Below are 19,181 nucleotides of genomic sequence, written 5' to 3'. Positions count from 1 at the left end.
GTGGTAGTGCACAAATTTGTATTGTCTCCAAAATTCTTGAGAAACTTCTGTAGGCCTGTGAAAGCTTTGGATTAGAGAGTTATTATTGCCTGAATTAGGGTTTGTGACAGATTGGTTCATCTGTGTACACAGAGCAGAACATCAAATGGCCATTTGGCAGTGGGCACTGAAATTCTATTAAGGTTGCCGAAAGCTTAAGCTGACAATGTGTATGTCTGCAAAAAGGAAAAAGAAATGATGATCTTACAATGATACAGCTCTGTTCACCTGAAAGTACTCACTAATTTAAAATAAATAAATAAAAGAGCCTACATTAAAGCAGTGGTATAGACTCACTGTTAAAACTGAGTTCAGACCTGTTCTGTATCCTTTTTTAATATATGTGTACTTCTTGCAATCTAAACAGTAATATATTCAGCCAGACACTTAACAGAAAATTAGGATATTAATAATAATAATAATAACAAAATATTACTTGTGCATTTAGAGTTGACTTCAACTTTTATTCCCCCAGTTTTGGGGGGGATTTTAATCCTATAGACTTAATTTAAGGTTTTTACATTTAATTTCTTTTCTTTTTAAAAATAAAGAGAAAAGATGTTGGCTTTGTTGCAATATTGGTATTTTAGTTACCCTAAGTGAAGGGTGAGTTCTCACCTTTGTTGCTATTTGTCCTGGAGACGGATCTGTTTTTCTATTTGCTTTGGTAGTTAAATGTTCTGCATAGGAGAACCAAAGAACTTAATTTTTGTTTTAATGGTAACTTAAAAATGTGTAGAATATGGAAAGAATTCCAGCCAAATGTGAAATGACTGAATCTGCAATATTTTCCCACCAGCGAGTTTCTCATGTCTCTACTAAGGTGCTTTAGGTTGTTCTTTCACTTGTAACTTTTTATTTATTTCTACTTTCCCTGTCCCCAAACAACTAAACAAAGTACTAATAATCCTCTTAAAATGGCAGCCCATGCCAAATTTCAACTCAACTGATTTTGCTTTAGCAGTGTCTTTAAGAGATTCGAATATTCTGACACTGGGGAGACCGGAGGTGAGAAATGTGGTTTTAGTTAATTCTCCCAGAACTCAGAACTGTTGCATGGATTTTGTGAACATGCTCAAACCCCGTCCCCCCCCCAAAACCCCAACAAAATCTGTAGATACTCTGTGTCGATATATCTTTGGAAAGATGCAAAACCTGGAAAACTTAAGTCCACAACTAGAATATTTTTATGAGCATATAAAAATGTTACGTATGGAAGCTGTTTTGCAACCTCCACCATTGTGGATTCCATCTAGTGCCTGGCGTGTTTTTATTTTACACCCACACCCAACCAACCAACCACAAGTTGTTCACTTGTATGCACTAGTACGTAATGGAGATTGGCCTAAACTAGGCATCTGAACACCCCAAAGGAAGGGAGTTTGGATTCTGAGCCTTAATCCAAATTTTGTGGTTTAGGTCCATCTGTATGCAGTTCTTGGATAAGAAATGAAGAGGAGTGACTTTGGATATCTGTGTCTGGGTGGCTCAGTCGGGGATCCGGGGGGGGGAGGGGGCGGGGATCTGGATGCACAGGGGCTTGTTGGGGGGTTCTGAGTGCAACACACACAGAGCAAACCTTGGGATATCTAACTATGAATTGTTCTGAACCTCAGTTTTACATCTCTTCTTAGAAACTGTCCCCTGCAACAACAGTGTTCCTTATTATGCTTGAGGAATTTGTTCAATAATGACTCAGAGGAAAGAATGCCACCATATGAATTCCCAAAGCCATACTGAAATCACCCACTGCATATCACAGCACAACACTAGAATTGTGAAATGATCATGGGTTTTCTGTAATACATTCATTTTTGAAATTATTCATTGAATAATTTTGATGAATATGACTTGGTCTATAGCTCGTTCATAAGCAATTTGGTGCATATATTGAATATTTTGGTTGTACATGCATCACATGGTAATGTTCAGCTCATTCATTGGATGCCCTAACTCATTAAATCAGGTTCTGAAGCAAATATTCAAGGTTGCAAATACTGAAAATGTCCTGTTTGGCTTGATAGTTTCTTGTTTAGCAAACAAGTTTGCTAGAATATTCACAGAAGAAAAACACAGTAGTAGTACGAGCACAGTCAAAGTGTTTTTGTTTTAAAAATAAGACTGAAAATTCTCTAAATCCTCTTCTTGCCCAGCTCTGCTTATGTTGATGTTGAGACTATAAAGCTTAGAAATGTCAGATCCTCTGATGAAAGACACCAGAAGAGTGCTGCTTATTTACTGTGTTGACAAAAGTTAATAAGATTACTTTACTCTTCAGTTGCCATTTTGTCTTTTGCAGCCAAATGCTAGTTTGTTACTGGAAGGTCAGTTTTTTAAATTAAGCTATTAGATGTTGGAAATAAGATTTCTTTAAGTACTCTGAAATACCAGGTTAAATTGCCTGTGTATCTCCCAACTTCCCAAAGTGCGATCTCTAAGCACAAATTGCTTTAAGCCCTTATTACTTTAGGAATTCAATGTTCCATCTACCCCCTTCTTATATTTGTTTTTGCAATTAATGTAGCATATGCACTGAGAAGAATTGTAGCCTCTGGTTTCCAACCTGAAACATGTTGGTTAATTATGTTTGGAAGCACCGAGCAGCCATTTAAGCAATAGTTCATGGCTGAACAAAACATTATCTCAGTGGTCCCCAGATGCCTGTGTGCTAGGTGTTGTACAAACCTATATGGAGATGTAGTCCTTGCCCTGCAGAGTGGCAGTCTGCTAGTATGTTTTGGGGGAGGGGAGGGAGGTTACCCAGTCTGTTGTTGTGAGAAGTTATTATGATGGTAAAAGCGCTAATCTGTGGAAAAGTTTAAAAAGAAGTTGCTGAAGGAAAGAGTTAAAGCCATCTGCCTGAAAGCATTGTGTAAAACATACACACAATGTTGGGGAAATAAGCCAATTATGTGTGCTTCACAGGAGGTGGGGGAGTGACCTTTGTGTATAATTAGTTCTTTTATTTAAAGCAAAGATTTTGAATAGAATAACTAATTAGCTGTCATAAATGGCAAATTGAAGATTTTGGCCAGATTCCTTAGGGAATGTGGGAGGACTTCCCTCCTCCCAGCCCATACTGTACGCTCACACACTTTCCTCATTAGGGTTGTTTTTAGTTCTTTGCAGTGGTAATGAGAAGTGCAGTTGCTGCTCTTAACTGAGCCCCCTCTAACAAGGCATGAAATGCAGGTGGAACAGAACTGCCTTCAGCTACTGCTGCTTTAATATGAAGCATTTTAGATGTATTGGTAGGTTTGAGGGCTGTTGGGGGAAGGAGGGGAGGGCTCGAAAAGTCACGGTGATCTCAGCTGCGTATTATGCTCTGGACTTGATTGTATAAAACACAAGAAAGCCAGGAAGCCTTGAGGCATATATCATTAGCCAGCAGTCCACATTACTCTTTCAGACCAATTAACCTTTAGAGTTGCATTAAAGAAATTAGGTGGTGAACTTCCATGCTTTCAGACAGGACCAGGAGCCCTCTTGCAGAACAGAGCACTGTAGAGATGTACATCACAGCACCCTTTCAGGTAACTATTTATTTAAATGTGTGGCCCACCTTTTATAAAAGTTTTCCAGTCTCTTGAAAATGAAGATATACAAGCGGTGCCCATAGAGGTATAGTTACAAATTGCCACATGAATAAAATATCTGGAAAATGATTTAGAAATGTTTGGGGTGTATTTAGTTGATACTTGTGGTATAACCCCACTGAATAATTTTCTTGAAAGACCCTTGACAGAGAAGATATAGGCTGATTAAAGCCCATTTGTCAGCCCTGGAGTAGAGGTAAAGTTTAGCTTACCCAGTACAATAACATCCTCTTTAGACACAGTCGTAAATTTCAGTATGACCAGAGGGTGGTGTCTATAATTTTTTTTTAATGTGTGTTGGAGCTGTGAGCGCTAAGTATAGCTTTTATTTTGTATTTACCAGCAGCAAGTCTATTAAGTTGTAAAGGGCAAGGAAGGGAATATAGGTTGCCAAAAATAGAAAGTCTTCATCTACTGTTTCTAAGAAAAGGTACCATGGATGGTGAGCAATGGGAGTGCAGTGGGGGGGGGGGAGAGAATGGAATTTGATATCATTTGCAAAATTTCCCATTTAGTACTCTATCAAAATTCCTTTGTAATACATCTTGATTATGTATTTAAACAGGTAAGCATCGGCATGTTACTTTTCCCAGCTCCACAGATTTATGCTACTTTATAACGTTAGCTTGACTAGTGCGCGTGGGACTGTGCCTGAGGTGGTCTGTTAACTCTTGGGGGAATTCTGCGCCACTGCACATGTGCAGAATTTCTATCCCCTGCAGATTTCTTTGCTTCCCCTCAGAAAAATGACTTTCTGACAGGGAAGCAAAGGGAAGCCACAAGAGCAGTCATGCGACCCTCCCCAGCAGTATGTTTTGGGTGCCCAGGGCAGCCGGAAGAGAGGTAAATCACTGTGGGGTGGGGAACAGGACTTGGGAAGACCTGGTTGGTGGTTCAGCTGTTAGTGAACCACCCCGATGAGCCACCCACATCCAGATCCCCACCCCACAAGCCCCGAACATCTGCACCTGGATCCCCACCCCACTGAGCCCCATTTCCCTCAGCATCTGGACCTCCCACTGAGCCCCCTACCCACACACCCCCTGCTTAGCACCAACCACCTTCACCTGGACCCTCCCTGCAGAATCCCATTACAGTTGCACCCAGAACCCCCCAACAAGCCCCTGTGCATCCAGATTCCCCCCTCCTCCCTGGATCCCCCACTGAGTCACCCGCACCCAGATTGCCCCACACAGAACCCTCTCAACCCACACCTGGATCCCCTACACTAAGCCCCTCCACACTTGGATCCTTCCTTGCTGAGCCTGCCTGGTGTACGTGGGGTGTTTCTGGGGCAGACCCAGTACTTGCGCTGTGTCAGGGTTTCGTGTAGCCTCACTGGGGGGATATGACTGCACAGTGATCTCCCACTTCTGGGCAGCCAGTGGCGTGTGCTCCCCAATGTCATGCTGGAGCCTCCACATTTAGTTGACAAATAACATTTGCAGAATTTTAAAATATTGTATGCAGAATTTTAAATTTTTTAGTACTGAATTTTTAAATTTTTGGCGCAGAATGCCCTCAGGAGTATCTGTTTGGGTTTTTTCGTTAGCACCCATTTCAACACCACATTTCACCAGTCCAAATGAACTGTATTTCTTGCTTTAGAGCCTTAGGTTGTGTTGACACTGCCACTTTCAGTGCTAAAACTTCTGTCGTTCCGGGGTGTGAAAAAACACCCCCCAGAGCGACAAAAGTTTTAGCACTGAAAAGCACCAGTATAGACAGCGCTTTATTGCTGGGAGCCACGCTCCCGGTGATAAAAGCTACCACCGCTCATTAGGGGTGGGTTTTTTTTATCGCCGGGAGAGCTCTCCCCGCGGCGATAAAGTATGTCTATGCTGCCCACGTTCCAGTGTTGCCAGGGCCGTGCTCTGATGTGGGTAGTGTAGACATACCTCTAGGTAAGTACTAGAAAATAAATAATACCCCAGTGGTGTTTCATGATGTTAAGGTAAGGAAGTGACTTGCTAATAAAAATTTGAGGCTCTGAATACTGGCTGGCTGGCATTATTCAGCCATGGTTGTTTGTTTTTCGGGGAGGGAGGAGAGTGGGGTTTGGTGTTATACCGGCCCTGTCTTCTGAGATTTCCCTGCAGGGCTCAGGCTGTAAAGTTACAATGCTTTGGAGACTCTGCTCACTCGTTGTTTGGAATGAAATGACAAGTACCCTGTGAATCCAGGCTGATAAACTTTGGCAGTTTTGAAATTTGTTTCACACCTCACCTGCCATGTCAATGTGCCAGCTAATTGCAGTCAAAACTTTGTATAGTTCCATTTGTGCTCCATCCAGATTGGTTAGGGTGTTGGGGGTGGGGAGCCTTCTAGACCAAAATGTAATTTCAAAACGCTGAACCTGACCAGCACAGGTTGACCTTGCTCGTTATTATCTGAGTGGGAATAGCAGCTTTGAACATCATATGATCTCTGAAATGCTGGCTTTTTTCATTAGAAAACCCCCTGCTGAAAACTGACCAAGTGTGTGGCATTTCTTTCCTTCTAAAAAAGATCTTCACTGCTTTTCTGCTAGTTATTAGCAGAAAATTGGAAAGTGTTGCTCTCCTCCTGTTCACATGAGTCTGCCTCTCCTAAGACCATTGTGTGCACAGAATGGAGACTGTAGAGATTTGAGAGAGTCCTCTGCCTACAGGCCACATATGGGACAAGAAACGGTACTGTGGTTCACTAATTATCCTTAACACAGACTACTAGTGACCCCCTTACAATTTAGTTCAAGCCCTGCTTAACTTTTATTAAGCGAAGTTTCCCTCCTGTATTGATTAAACTAACTTTCTGAAATGTTTTAAGAAAGGAAACCGGATTTTCCCTCCATCCCTCACAGCCTCAGCAGATGTCCTGAGCTTACCGCAGTTATTAGGAGCCCAACTTTTTGAGTGAAGGCAAATGTCATTTTTTTTTTTCCCAAAAGGAAACACAAGTCCCATTGAAAGTCTTGTACTCCTAAGTCACTGAGGTGCTTTAGAAAACCCCACCTATATAACTGTTTTCTGTTTGGAGAAATAGAGTCAATTAAACTTAATGTTTAAACCTTGAAACCAGAGGCATCTACTGTTCCTGGGATGGGTCTGATGCAGGATCTCCAGACTTGTTTAAGATCTCACGAATGACATGTGGTTCCATGTAGGGGTGGGGAAGGAGATCTGTAAGTTGCTGAGCTGTTTCAACAGCATATTTATGAATGAAAGTGTGTGTGTTGATAAAGCAAACCACCAGAGGAACATAACCTGGGGTTTGGTATTTTTCGATGCCTGCTAGATTTCCACTGATGTTTTAAACTTGGGTGGATATGCATAGATTTCTTGTAGTATAAAGTTAATAACTACAAGAACAATAACGTTTTGTAGGGGAGTAGAGGCTACTACAGATGAGGCAGACTACTCCAAATTGAGTTGATTTTGTTCTACGATGTACAGAGTTTCTTTCTTGCACTTTCTGTATGAGCTTGGGTAAGTTAAACTCCTCCTTTATTCATGTTGTATTGAAAAATTGAAAACCGAGCCTTACCCATGAAATTTGTCCAAATATGAAACAGTCTTGTATAGATTGTCTGACTGTGTGGCTCAGGAAGCAAACTGAGGCGGGGGGGGGGAGTGGTAGTGAGTTCTTGTCCACAAAACAAGCTCCACCCCTGTGAATATCCAGAATGAGAAGCTGCTCACAGTAGATTGTGGAAATATTCAAAATATGATTGTGTTTTTTGGCTTCCCCCTCTAGGTCTACACTACAGCCTATGTCAGCAAAACTTAAGACGCTCGTGACTATTCCTTCACAGTCCTACCCCTGAGCGACAAAAATTACACTGGCATAAGCACTTGTGTGCACAGCTTCTCCCGCCAACATAGGTTCCGTTGCTCGTGAAGGCAGGGTTTTCTGCCGATGGGAGAGCTCTCTCCCATCGAAGAGCATCTTCACCAAACGTGCTGCAGATGTGCCTCTGTAGCACCATATCTATAGACCTGGCCTTACGTGAAGAGTGAAATAGTAGACACTTAACTCAGATGGCCAGGGATGATGATTTTAACCCTCTGTTGAGATGAATGGGGCAGTTCACGCCTCTCAGAGCTGCTGTTCCAGGCGTTCAGCTTAGGTTTCAGAGCCCATACTGTGAAGTCCAAGTCACAACTTCAAAGTGCTGTTGGTCCTGCTATTTTTAGAGCTCTAATGCAAACCCCATTTGGTGACCCAGTCTGAGAGGTTTGCTCCAAAATAGTATGCAGACATACCCTTAGAGATGGTAGCTTCAGAGAAGTGCCAGTACAACATGTAGGCACCTACTAGCTATTTTTGAGCCCTGATATATGTACAGTAAATGCATATGCGGCTGGCAGAGAATGAAAAAATTAGATACTGACACACAAAGAGCTCCTGTTTAAAATCTTGTTAACATGGCAGCAGCAACTTTATATATAATGTTAGCAGTATATTTTAAGTATCTTGAAGAACTATAAAGGTTTGAACTCAAATTGCTAATGTTTGTCACAGCCGAGCATACCCAGGACCGAAGGGGATAAAGAACTGCTGTCAAGCAGGGGTTTTTCCTACAGCATCCCAGAGTATTGATCGAAACACATGTTGTGAGTTCAGTTTTTCTGGATCCCTTTCACGACTTGGCAGCTGAACAGCTGGCACATGATTTGTGATCACCTGCATCAGAATTGCAATCTCTTGTGATCACCCGAAACTTGATTTTTCTAATGTCAACAACTAGCAACTTGTATTGTGTCTTCTCCCTTGCTTTCCATCCACCGGTGATCGGCAGCATTGACATCGGAGGTTTTTAAGGCAGCCATTTGAAGAGTATCTAGATGAGGTATTGGAAACACAGTTTTGCTATGCAAAAATCAATGTTTCTGTCCACTTTTGAATGACAAATAAGATTATGGTTATTTTTAACAGGCAAGGCTGAAGTTATATAATTTGTGGCCAGACTAACCGCGCTAATACAAAGGAGTGGAAAGCCCTTTGCCCACCCCGGAACCCAAGTACATGATTAGTCAACAAATCCCATCCAGTACTATGTGGTGTTGCACCTCTTTAAGGACCTTGGAGAGTCTTGGATTACATATATCAAGCCAGTTTAGTCCTGTAATCCAAAATGTTGTATTACTGGATAGAGAGCTGTTTTCTCTTCCCTTCTCCAGTGTCTAGAGATACGGTCTTTCAATATGATTCTTACATTTGGGGAAGCCTGGTGCTTGGTTTCAGTAAGCTCAGAAAGTTGTAAAAAAATGTTTACTGTTGCTACTGAAACCTACTTCTACATCCAGTTATTGTTTCCATGCAAAGGTCTCCATTCTGGCAAGGTATTGCAATCCTTTGCCTGTAGAGTTAGTCTGCTGGTGTGGGGTTTGAGCTGGCATGTGATTATCTCTTGATGGGAAATATTCTGAGGGGGAGATCAGCTGGAAAAGTGGAACTCCTTCTCTTTGCTCCCTAAATGCCCAAGTAAAAAGCACAGTGTGTAGAACCCATGAGTCCCAAGTGAGGTTTTTACTCACGAAAGCTTATGCCTGAATAAATCTGTTAGTCTTTAAGGTGCCACCAGACTCCTTGTTGTTTTTGTAGATACAGACTAACACGGCTACCCCCTGATACTTGTCTCTTGTGAGCGTGTCTTGCAATATCATGGCTGCTCAAATTTTACCCCTGTGTTCTAAGATAGGTTCCACTTCTGAATTTTTTCCGGTTCGCGGGGGGTTGTTCCTGGGTTTTCTTTAGAAAACACTTCTGTGCTTGCTCAAAAATCTTTTTCCTTCTTTTGGGCAGCCTGATGGCACCATGTGTTTCGGAGTAGCATTGTTGATTTGTGTGTGGTGTTGGAGCTGAGGCTTAAATTTTCACTTACTATTACATAGTTGTCACCACTGTCTCAAGTTGGAAGATATTTCTCAGCAAGTGGATTTTGAGCCTCTGACAGCCTAGAGCAGGAGGGCTCTTTTAGCCTTAAGAATTTTTGAATGTTACTTGACCTGTCTCCACAGTACCGAGACCACTTTGATAACAAATGGATCAATAGCGCACTGTTTGTGCAGAAGTGTCTTAAGTGCTGTTGTCCTCCACTTGCAGCTCTGACAGAGCAATTATTACTGTAAGAGTGGTGGGTTCTACATGTGCCAAGCGTTAGTCACCCTCAAGCCCCCCTGGCTTTTAAGGAAAGCAGCAAATGTCACTTATTACAGCAGCGCTAAGTAGTGCCACTCAGGTTAAGGGGCTGTTAATAATTCCAATATCAAGCTGCTGCTTCCTAGGATCTATAACTTGCTATAAAAACTGTGTTCTAAAATGTTGCACCAGAGCAGATCCTGTCCCACCCCCCACTGTTGCCAGCACCACCACCTTCTCATCTCCCCAACTTTGTCTAAGCCAATTCAGCCATGTTCTGGAGGCCCAGCTCTCTCATTTCAATGTGGGTGTGATATGGGGTGGGGCCAGCAATAAACACTTTGAAGCTCTAGGTAAAATGGCATTCTGACTCCTTATATAGTCACTTCCCCCATCTAGTTCACTTACAGAGTGCACTTTTTTTGCCCACTCAGCCCCATGAAACCATGTCTGTTTCCTTTGCCCTTGTGCTCCAGAGCAAATCTCTCCCCTTTCCCTGTGAGGAACCTGAGGGGTGGTAGGATACAGGCTCACTCCTTCCAAAGCAACAGGCGAGCAGCTTCTCTCCAAGACATCTGGGCACAGAGCTCAGAGAACAGGAGTCCTGTGGTGAGTGGGTACCCAGAAGGGGTAGGGTCTGTAGGGAAGTTGGAGGCAGGGAGGAGCAGCTTATTGGAAAGTTGGAAGAGGAGCCCATGAGAGTCAGTGTACTAACAGACCTGGGGGCTTTGGTGCCCTGGGGGCTCAGATAGGCTCTTGGTGTCCTATCACCATCCAGGGATTTGGTGGCCAAAGAACTGCTTTCTCCCCAGACTCCCTGATTGAGAACCTAGCCCCTGCTCTGTGCCAACTATTTCCCTGACATGCGTGCACGCATCTCTGCTGTCTGGCAGGGATGTCCGGAATCTGAATGAGGCCCAGAGTTTTTGGTACCTGCTCTAATGGCACAAAGCAAAGGGAAAGCCCAGGTTAGCCAGTTACCTGGAAATACCTCCTAGGTGCTAGTGCAGAGCCCTTGACGTAAGCAGCACTGTTAAAGAATCCTTGTGCTCTGGTTATTCTCAGTTGCCCTCAGAGGCCTGGGGCAGCATAGGTTAGAGCAGCCTGATGCTAGTTTTCATCAGGGTCTTTGTGAGGGAGGAGGGTGCAAAGAGTTACAAGGGTGGAATTTAGTTTTCTTTGCCCCCACTTTCCTCCCCTTCTACCAATCTCAACTCAACACCAGACTAGCATTAAGGCCTTGGTATATGTGCCATTAAAATCTTCATGATTGCCTTTACCTGTCTCATTAATTGTCTGTTAATGCTAATTAAGAAAAAGAAAAATGTTGAAATTGCAACCAATTTATTTGCTGAAGGATTTTAAACTGACAGCTTGGTGCTCAGGTCAGTTTATCATTTGGGAAACAACTATCACATCCTTGCAGGTGAACATCCCTCCCAAGATAAAACCTGTTCCTTTGATCACTGCTGCCGAAAGCTGTTTAGAACATGATCTCCTCCAAACCTGCAGCACTGAAAGTCACCAACAGTGCGGGAAAGCAATTCTGCTTAAAATATTTGTCTGTCTGTAAACGTCTCATGAATTGTAATGGTTTGTTTTTGTTTGTAGGTGTGCCGATGTTATCTGTACAACCAAAAGGGAAACAGAAAGGCTGTGCTGGCTGCAACCGAAAGATCAAGGACCGCTACCTTCTGAAGGCCTTGGATAAATATTGGCATGAAGATTGTCTAAAATGTGCCTGCTGTGACTGCCGCCTTGGAGAGGTTGGATCAACTCTTTACACAAAAGCAAATCTCATTCTCTGCCGCAGAGATTACCTGAGGTAAATACAGGTATATTCTATGGGTTCTTCCTATAAGCTCCCAGTTCACTGCCAGCTGTTTATTTTTTCTAAACTTGTACTGTGTAAATATCCACACGCACAGTTTTTAGCATTGACTAGAAGTTAAATGGAGTACAAGATCCATAGCTTTCTCCTTTTTAAGGATGCCTTTGTTTGCTGTATTATACTTGATGGAACTGTTTGTGTAAGATTTGGTAGTGAGGGGAGGGCATGCTTTATGGTATTTTTTTTTCAATTACGAGCTTACAAAAGAAAGGAATGTTTATTTTTAAAATGTAGGGCCAGATCATGAGCTGGTATAAACTGGCATAGTTCCTCTGACTTCAGTGCTATGTGGATACACAACTGCTGAGGGTCTGTCCCACTTGCCTTTCAATGGCAGCTTTTAAATAGACATTTAACTGTTTTCTGTCAGCCCCCCCCGCCCCTCCCCCCACCACCACAGCAAATGAGGCTCCTTGGTGATACACTGTTTTGTTTTGTTGTATCAAAATAAGAGATCAGTTTTTTTTTTTAAATAGTTTTTCCTCAGGAAATTTTATAGTAACCAGCAGTGACTCTTCCTCCAGGTAGAGCTATCCTCACCCATGTGCATTTGTAGTGAATAAAACCTGTTACTCAAGGACAATTGTGACTTTTTTTTGGATGGATATATGTAAATACGTATATATGGAAGCTTAAATGAGTCTTAATAAGAGGATAGCTATAGTGTACTTTCCCTAATAATGGGGCTTAGTGCAAAAGTGAGGAGAAGTGAAGTCCACTATATAGAATATATAAAATAAATAAAAAAAAGGGGACATTGATAGTAATGACTATCAATCAGAAGTTAGGAATCATAGAAAACTGATAAGGGAAGCAAAGGGACACAAGGAGATATCTATGGCCAGCAGAGTTAAGGACAATAAGGAGTTTTTAAAATATATTTGGAACAACAAGAATCCTGACAATGGTATTGGTCAATAATAATGCAGAAAAGGCAGAAATGTTCAATAAACATTTCTGATCTGTATTCAGGGGTGAAAAAAACAGATGATATACTCTCCTCATGTGGTGGTGGAGACACTTTCCATTCCACTGGTATCTCTGGAGGATGTTAAACAAAAGCTACTACAGTTAGACAGGCTGTCCAGCTAAAGTGCATCTAAGACTTTTAGATTTTTAAAAGAGCTGGCTGAGGAGGCCAGTGGACCATTAATGCTGATTTTCAATAAGTCTTAGAGAATTGGGGAAGTTTAAGAAGATTGGGAGAAAGCTAGACTCATGCCAGTTTTTTTATAAAAGAGTAAACTGGATGACCCAGTTATAAGCCTGTCAGCCTGATGTCGATCCCGGGCAAGATAATGGAGTGGCTGATATGAGAATCGATAAAGAATTAAAGGAGGGTAATGTAATTGATGCAAATCAACGTGGGTTTATGGAAAATAGATCCTGTCAAACTAACTTCATATCTTTTTTGATGACATTACAAGTTTGGTTAATAAAGATAATACTGTTGACATCATATACTTAGATTGCTGTAAGGTGTTTGACTTGATACCATGTGACATTTTTGATTAAAAAGCTAGAGCAATATAGAATTAACCTGGCACACATTAAATGAATTAAAAACTGGCTAACTAATAGGTCTCGGAATGTAGCTAAACAGGGAATCGAGGTCACTGATTCAGAGCGATCTGGGTCACTTGGTAAAGTTGGTGCAAGCAAACAATGTGTTTTAATACAGTTAAATATAAATGTATACATCTAGGAACAAAGAATGTAGGCCATACTTACAGGATGGGGAACTCTGTCCTGGAAGCAGTGACTGAAAAAGAGTTGGGGATCATGGTAGGTAATCAGCTGCAGATGAACCCCCAGTGTGATGCTGTCATCCATCATCCCCTGAATAGATTTTCAGCAATAAACAATAGACTGTTGTTAAGCCATTCAACATTTGTTAACCCTGTGGCTCCCAGAAACCAGCCATATTTGTGACAATAGTTAAAACCTTTCAACTATCTGGAATCAAAGTATTAATGGATTCAGGGTAATATTTTAAGGAATCTATAGTGTTTACATTTTAAAAATCAAATTTTCCTTAAAGTTTTCCTTTAAAAATAAGAAGAAATGGAGTTGAGAAATATTTGATTTTAATTAACTGTTACGGTGTTTAGAACTGGAACCTCACCTTGTAGCCCATCAGTGGAATCAGAGCATCTTTCCTCTAGTTATGAGTTTTGCACTCAAATCTCTCAAGGGCATATATGCAGTGCCTGTGCTATCAAAAGGGTCCATAAAATTTCAGCTGTCTCAGACCCAAGTATAATTGTATAGGTAGGCCACCCCCGAAGTGTAGGTGAGGAGAGGACTGTTTGAAGAGGGAGAAGAGACTGGGGTATGGAGCAGAGTGTTGTGGGATTTGCTTGGGAGGGAAGGACTGAGTACAAGGGTTTTGAAGAAGGCAGAGAGTAGAATAACAGAGGGAGGCTGGACTTTGGGGAAGAGACACCAGGGACAGCAAGGAGCTCTGAGTGCGAGAGATGAGGGAGAGACTGGGGAATTTGGCAGACGGTGACTTGGAAGGACAGATGATTTTAGAAGATAGGAAGAGAGAGGACTTTGAAGATTTGTAACACCGGTCAAAGACTGCTCCTGGCAGAGCATGGACAGTGAATACAGGGCAGCTAGCTGATGCTGTTGGGAGCATGAGGGAGTCCAAAGGAGGATGAAGCTCCGAAGTGCTGGGATACTCATAGGAAGTAGAAGGGAGCGTGTGCTGCTGGGATTTCCTGGTAGGCTGGGGCTTTGTTCTCTCTAACTTCGTTCACAAAACTGAAGGGGAAAAAAGTGTGTACGCCCCTAGGCCGGGTCATAAGGGTAAGAAGTGCCATATAGCCTCCAGGTCAGTCTAGATACTCACATGATCCTCATCACTGTAATATCAGAGTGTCTCTCAATCATCCAGGAGTTTATCCTCACAACACCCCTGTGAGGCAAGAAAGTCTCATCCACATTCTACAGATTCTTGAAACTTGCCCAAGGTCACACAAGAAATCTGTGGCTGAAACAGGAATTGAACACAAGTCTCTCCAGCACCACTCTGAGGAATGTACAGGTAATCCATGCTGTGGGTATTCTTGCAGGCAGTGGTCTGAGCCAGATTTCGAATTCTATTTGTCTTAACCTGGCACCCATCTCAGTGATTACCAAAGCTTTGGCTCTGCCATGGACTAACTCTATAACTTGGGTGCGTCGCATCACTTATCTGCCTCCGTCTATAAGCCAAATATAACTACAGCACTTCTCTCTCCCTCTTTAGGATGTGTGTGGGGTCAGTTAGAATTTGTACATAACTGTGAAAGTGTAAAGCAATGTGTTGGTGGTGAGAATAATGAATAGCTTACTTCACAACAGTTCAGTGGAGGCTTTCTCTGTGCCAAGGAATTTTAGCTACTGCAGGTAGAAGGGACTTTGGATCATCACTATCGGATACAAAATATGAGAGATCCATCTAATCTTTCATTGACTGACTCAAATAATGGCAGTTGCATATGCAGATACATGCAGTCTGTAACTGACTTCACTGATAAATTGTTTCCTCGGTTATCCTAAATTCTTCCTTTCTTAATTTCAGCTTGTGCTCGCTTTGACTACTGGAAAAAACCTCCTAGCTTTTCTTTCTTGTTATTATAAATCTGCTTTCCAAAGCTCCCTTTCCAGAGTGTGCTACTTTAGTTCTCTTAACCTTTAAGTCATTTTCTAATAATCTGATAATTTATGCTAGCCTTTAAATTCGCTAAGAATAATTCAGTTCCACATATTCTACTTCCATTTATACATCCCTGTGTTTCTCTTCTGTTACTGCATGATTTCCATGTTCATGTTCAACTGACTGCGTTTTACTCTGTATAGCCACTCGTCCCTGTGTAAGGGTGTGCAGAAGTCTGATTTGGTAGCATTGTATTGCTATTGCGCACAGATGTAAAATGACTACTATGTACAGGGCAGGAAAAAGTTGGGCCCATTTTCTCATCAAAGATCTCTAGGTAGAACTAGTTCCCAACCAACATTCACCCATTTTGCTACCTTCCTACCATACCACTTTGCATTTATCCTGATTAAACCTAGTTTTGTTTATTATTTTTCCTGTCTAACTCTCCTAGATCCCACCATTTTAATTTTGCCTCCCTTGCTGCTAGGCAGCCTCCTAACTTCATACAATGGGAAAACTTGGTGAACATGCTCTTCATTTGTTCTAGGTCACTTACGAAGACGTTGAGCACATGATCTAAATCCGACTCTTGCTGAGGGGAGGGAAAGGTATCCATTGCGGGGGTTGGCTATTTAATACACTAGCAGCATTACTTTGTTCCCGGTCATCCATCAGTTAGGCATCCATCACATGATATACGTAGCCATGCCTTTGTTCAGACTTCTCTGAGAGCACTGTGTGGCGCAGCATTGAATGCCTTACTGAAGTGCCTAACGCTAACCAAATTCTCTGTTACTGAAATCATTGGGAGCTGCTTGGGTGCTCAGTGCATCTGAAAATCAGTCCACTTACTTAGGTTCCTAAATATGGACTTAGCTTTAGACAACCTTTTTTGAAAATCTTGTCCCTTGTCCACTACTAGTTTTATATGTAACACAGTGCCAGCTTTCCTGCGTAAATTGATATTCCAATTGTCTTGTTCTGTGGCTCTCTCATAGATAACCAAATAAGATTTTTTTCTTGTGATAATGCTGCATTATTCTTGTTAATGTTAATGTCTTTAGCATTTGATTACCTCTGTTCATTTCTATTCGTCCTTGCAGCCATTTCTGGTTTGTTTTCAGCATTGTCCTGCCGGCCATATATTTTGTGTATTCTGCCACCTTTATGTTGTAATGTGTATCCATCATCTCCCTCTTCCCTGTTTAAACCCTTTCCCGTCAACCAGGCCAGCTTTCTACTTAGAAGGTCACTTGCCACATCTGTTCAACTAGAAGCTCTCCACTCCAAATAGTCACTTCTGCCCACAGGATCTCTGAATCCATAACTTTTTTTTTTTCTCTACATCATCTCCTCAATCCTTAATTCACTTCCACTGTTTTTCTGCTTCACTCACAGAGAATTATCTAAGCCCTTCTTATTTGACTCCTTTCTTTAATGGCTTTGGAGCTAATATCCAAACTCTAGTAGGTAAGACAAAAAAGTAACATTTTCTACAGCAATTGGAAATGAATTCATGCTAAACTACAGTGGAATTATACATGTTACAGATATATGTATACTAAATAAGTTCATTGCAGTGACTTAAAGTACAGTATTACAATGACTATCAAAAGAATTAATCACTGGCCGCTTACTGTGATTATGTGGTTCCCAAGAAGAGCAGGGTCAAATAATGGAATTTGGTACACTAAATATGTTACAAAGTCTTTACAAAGCTAAGAAGCAAGCCAGTTTTGAATCTATAAATGTGGACAGAGAAAAGGTAAATGAAACCTGATGGGAATAGTGCATATAATAGTAGGAGCACATAATCTATTGGTGTCCCATAGGCTTTACATAAAGGATAGAGGGCCTTTTTGAATGGATATTGGCCCATGTGGTATGGTAACTGGTGAGATCCACTGAGGAGCTCGAGCTGTTTGAGAATGCGCTGCCTCGTGATTAGTAAACAACTCCCAGCAGTGGACTTAGCTTCCCCCTTCACTTTGTTGGAGCACAAATCTATTCCCTTCCAATGGGGATTGTTGCTGTAGGTGGCACTTAGCATTCTGGCCAACTAGTGTGAAACAAACGGTGTATTTTCTGTGGTCATTGGCCGTGGTGCTTATTTGTGCATACATTTAAAGAAATACTAGATGACATGCTGTAAGTTGCTTCAGTTGCATTTTTGCTCGTTCATGAATGGAAACTTTTGAAGGTGCACCTCAGAACTCACCTGTGGCTTCTGGGCTGTTCAGTGCTGTTCTTCTTTGGAGCCCCAGACAGGAATAGACATAATGCATAGATCTTTCCTGGAAGAAATGCTATCCTGTTAACTGGACAGCTGTGACCGGTGCATGGAACTGGCATGAGAACTAGCTCTTTTTAGTGTGAATGTTTTCTCCTCTTCTGAGTGGGGTAGAGCCCAGTGGCAGGAGCCCTACTGGTTCTGTACATTCTTGGCCTGCCTGCATTGCTTTGCAGGCTGCCATCCAATGCGTCAAATAAGGCAGTGGGCTTTCTGCACTGAATACATTTTGTCTGAGTCACTGAGGACATCTTTCAAATGTGCTTCAGAAACTCTTAGCAGACCATATCCTCATCATTTGTTTCAGAAAATAAACTGTCGTCATTGCCTGCGAAGGAACATTTGTTAACCTTCATGTTTCCTAAAGCACTTTCTTCTTCATTTTTAATTCTGAAAGATGAAATCCGATCTTGAGTTGTTTAAATTTGTTATCTTTGCAATCCCACCTCAATCTCCAGCTACATACAGATGTATTTCCAGATACATTATTGTCTAAGTCAATGTATTTACCATTTGGTTAACAGTCGTGATGGCTAGCTTTTTCATCTTTAATTTATCTGTCTCTGTTGAATAGGCAAATTCTGTTGGAAGCTATTATTCCTGGTATAGAAATCCTTACAGTGTGCTTCTTTGTAAATTGCTTGTTTAATACAAAAACCAGTTGTTTTATTGATCCACAGACATACTTGAAGATCCACCAACTTGGAACACACCAGCAGTCTCTGTGAGCCCTGCTCAGAGTTTCTTGGCGGAACTGCCATCTTAATTCAGAATTTTCAGTGGGGTGCTTTTTAAAGATGCATTTGATTCTCTCCTATCTTACACCAGTGCAACTCCATTGTCTTAAATGGAGCTCTTCCTGAGTTACACCCATGTAAATCAGAGGAAAATGAAATTCAGTACGACAGAAACAGACCAAATGACTTCTGCATATTTCATATGTACCAGCACTTGTTAGGTATTTGTCACAATTTGATAAACAAAACAGTTGGTCCTGGTCAGGACTTAAATGAGGGAATCTCCAAAGGAAGCTCAAATATTGCATGAAGAAATGTATGGTAAATCAGAAGAGGGCATGTTTCTCTCTAAGGGTCTGATCCAGCTCCTAGTGGAGTTAATGGGAATCTTTTCACTGGCTTCAGTGTGCTTTTGATTAGGCCCTAAATTGGTATGGAACCAATGCCTCAGCATAGACTAGGGGCGTGTTCTGCTTATCGCGACTTTTTGAATGGGAGCTCAAACTGGGGTTTTCAGCTTATCTGGTTGTTAATGATCCCAAAACCATATTTGCGAGAGAGAGAGAGGTGTTTTTTACTTTGTCTTACCCAAATTCCAATTTAGGTAGCTATAGTGCCTTCTTCCCGCCTAAAAGTTCCTACTTCCAGCTGGATTCAACCTTCACCTTTTCCTGTCTCCAGCTTTTTGGACAGCATTGCTTTGTTCTGCCTCAGTAATAACCACCTACAGTTTATATTTCAGTTTTGTGAGTAAAGAGCTTAGGGATGCCTTTGGATGCAAGTTATTGCTTCCAGTAAATGTACAGTATTTTTATTCGTGATTAAGAAAAGTGAGTCTTTGATTTTCAAAAATATG

General features: G+C 41.7%; 1 protein-coding gene across 8 annotated transcripts in view; it reads left to right on the top strand.

The window, feature by feature from the left end:
- LMO1 (LIM domain only 1) overlaps nt 1-19,181 on the top strand; it is a 75,807-nt gene that overhangs the window by 44,625 nt on the left and 12,001 nt on the right. For 6 of the 8 annotated variants that reach the window (XM_054028414.1, XM_054028413.1, XM_054028415.1 and 3 more), the window contains one exon: nt 11,370-11,583. In XM_054028414.1, the coding sequence (XP_053884389.1) occupies nt 11,370-11,583 (214 nt within the window). Of the gene's footprint in view, nt 1-3,437; nt 3,573-8,197; nt 8,467-11,369; nt 11,584-19,181 lie in introns of those variants that run through there. The other 2 variants (XM_054028417.1, XM_054028418.1) reach the window with 2 other exon arrangements.

The sequence above is a fragment of the Malaclemys terrapin genome, chromosome 4, assembly GCF_027887155.1.
Source record: "Malaclemys terrapin pileata isolate rMalTer1 chromosome 4, rMalTer1.hap1, whole genome shotgun sequence".
NCBI classification, from domain to species: domain Eukaryota; kingdom Metazoa; phylum Chordata; order Testudines; family Emydidae; genus Malaclemys; species Malaclemys terrapin.
The sequence above is the reverse complement of the archived record's forward strand: the minus strand, read 5'-3'. Positions and strand labels throughout refer to the sequence as shown.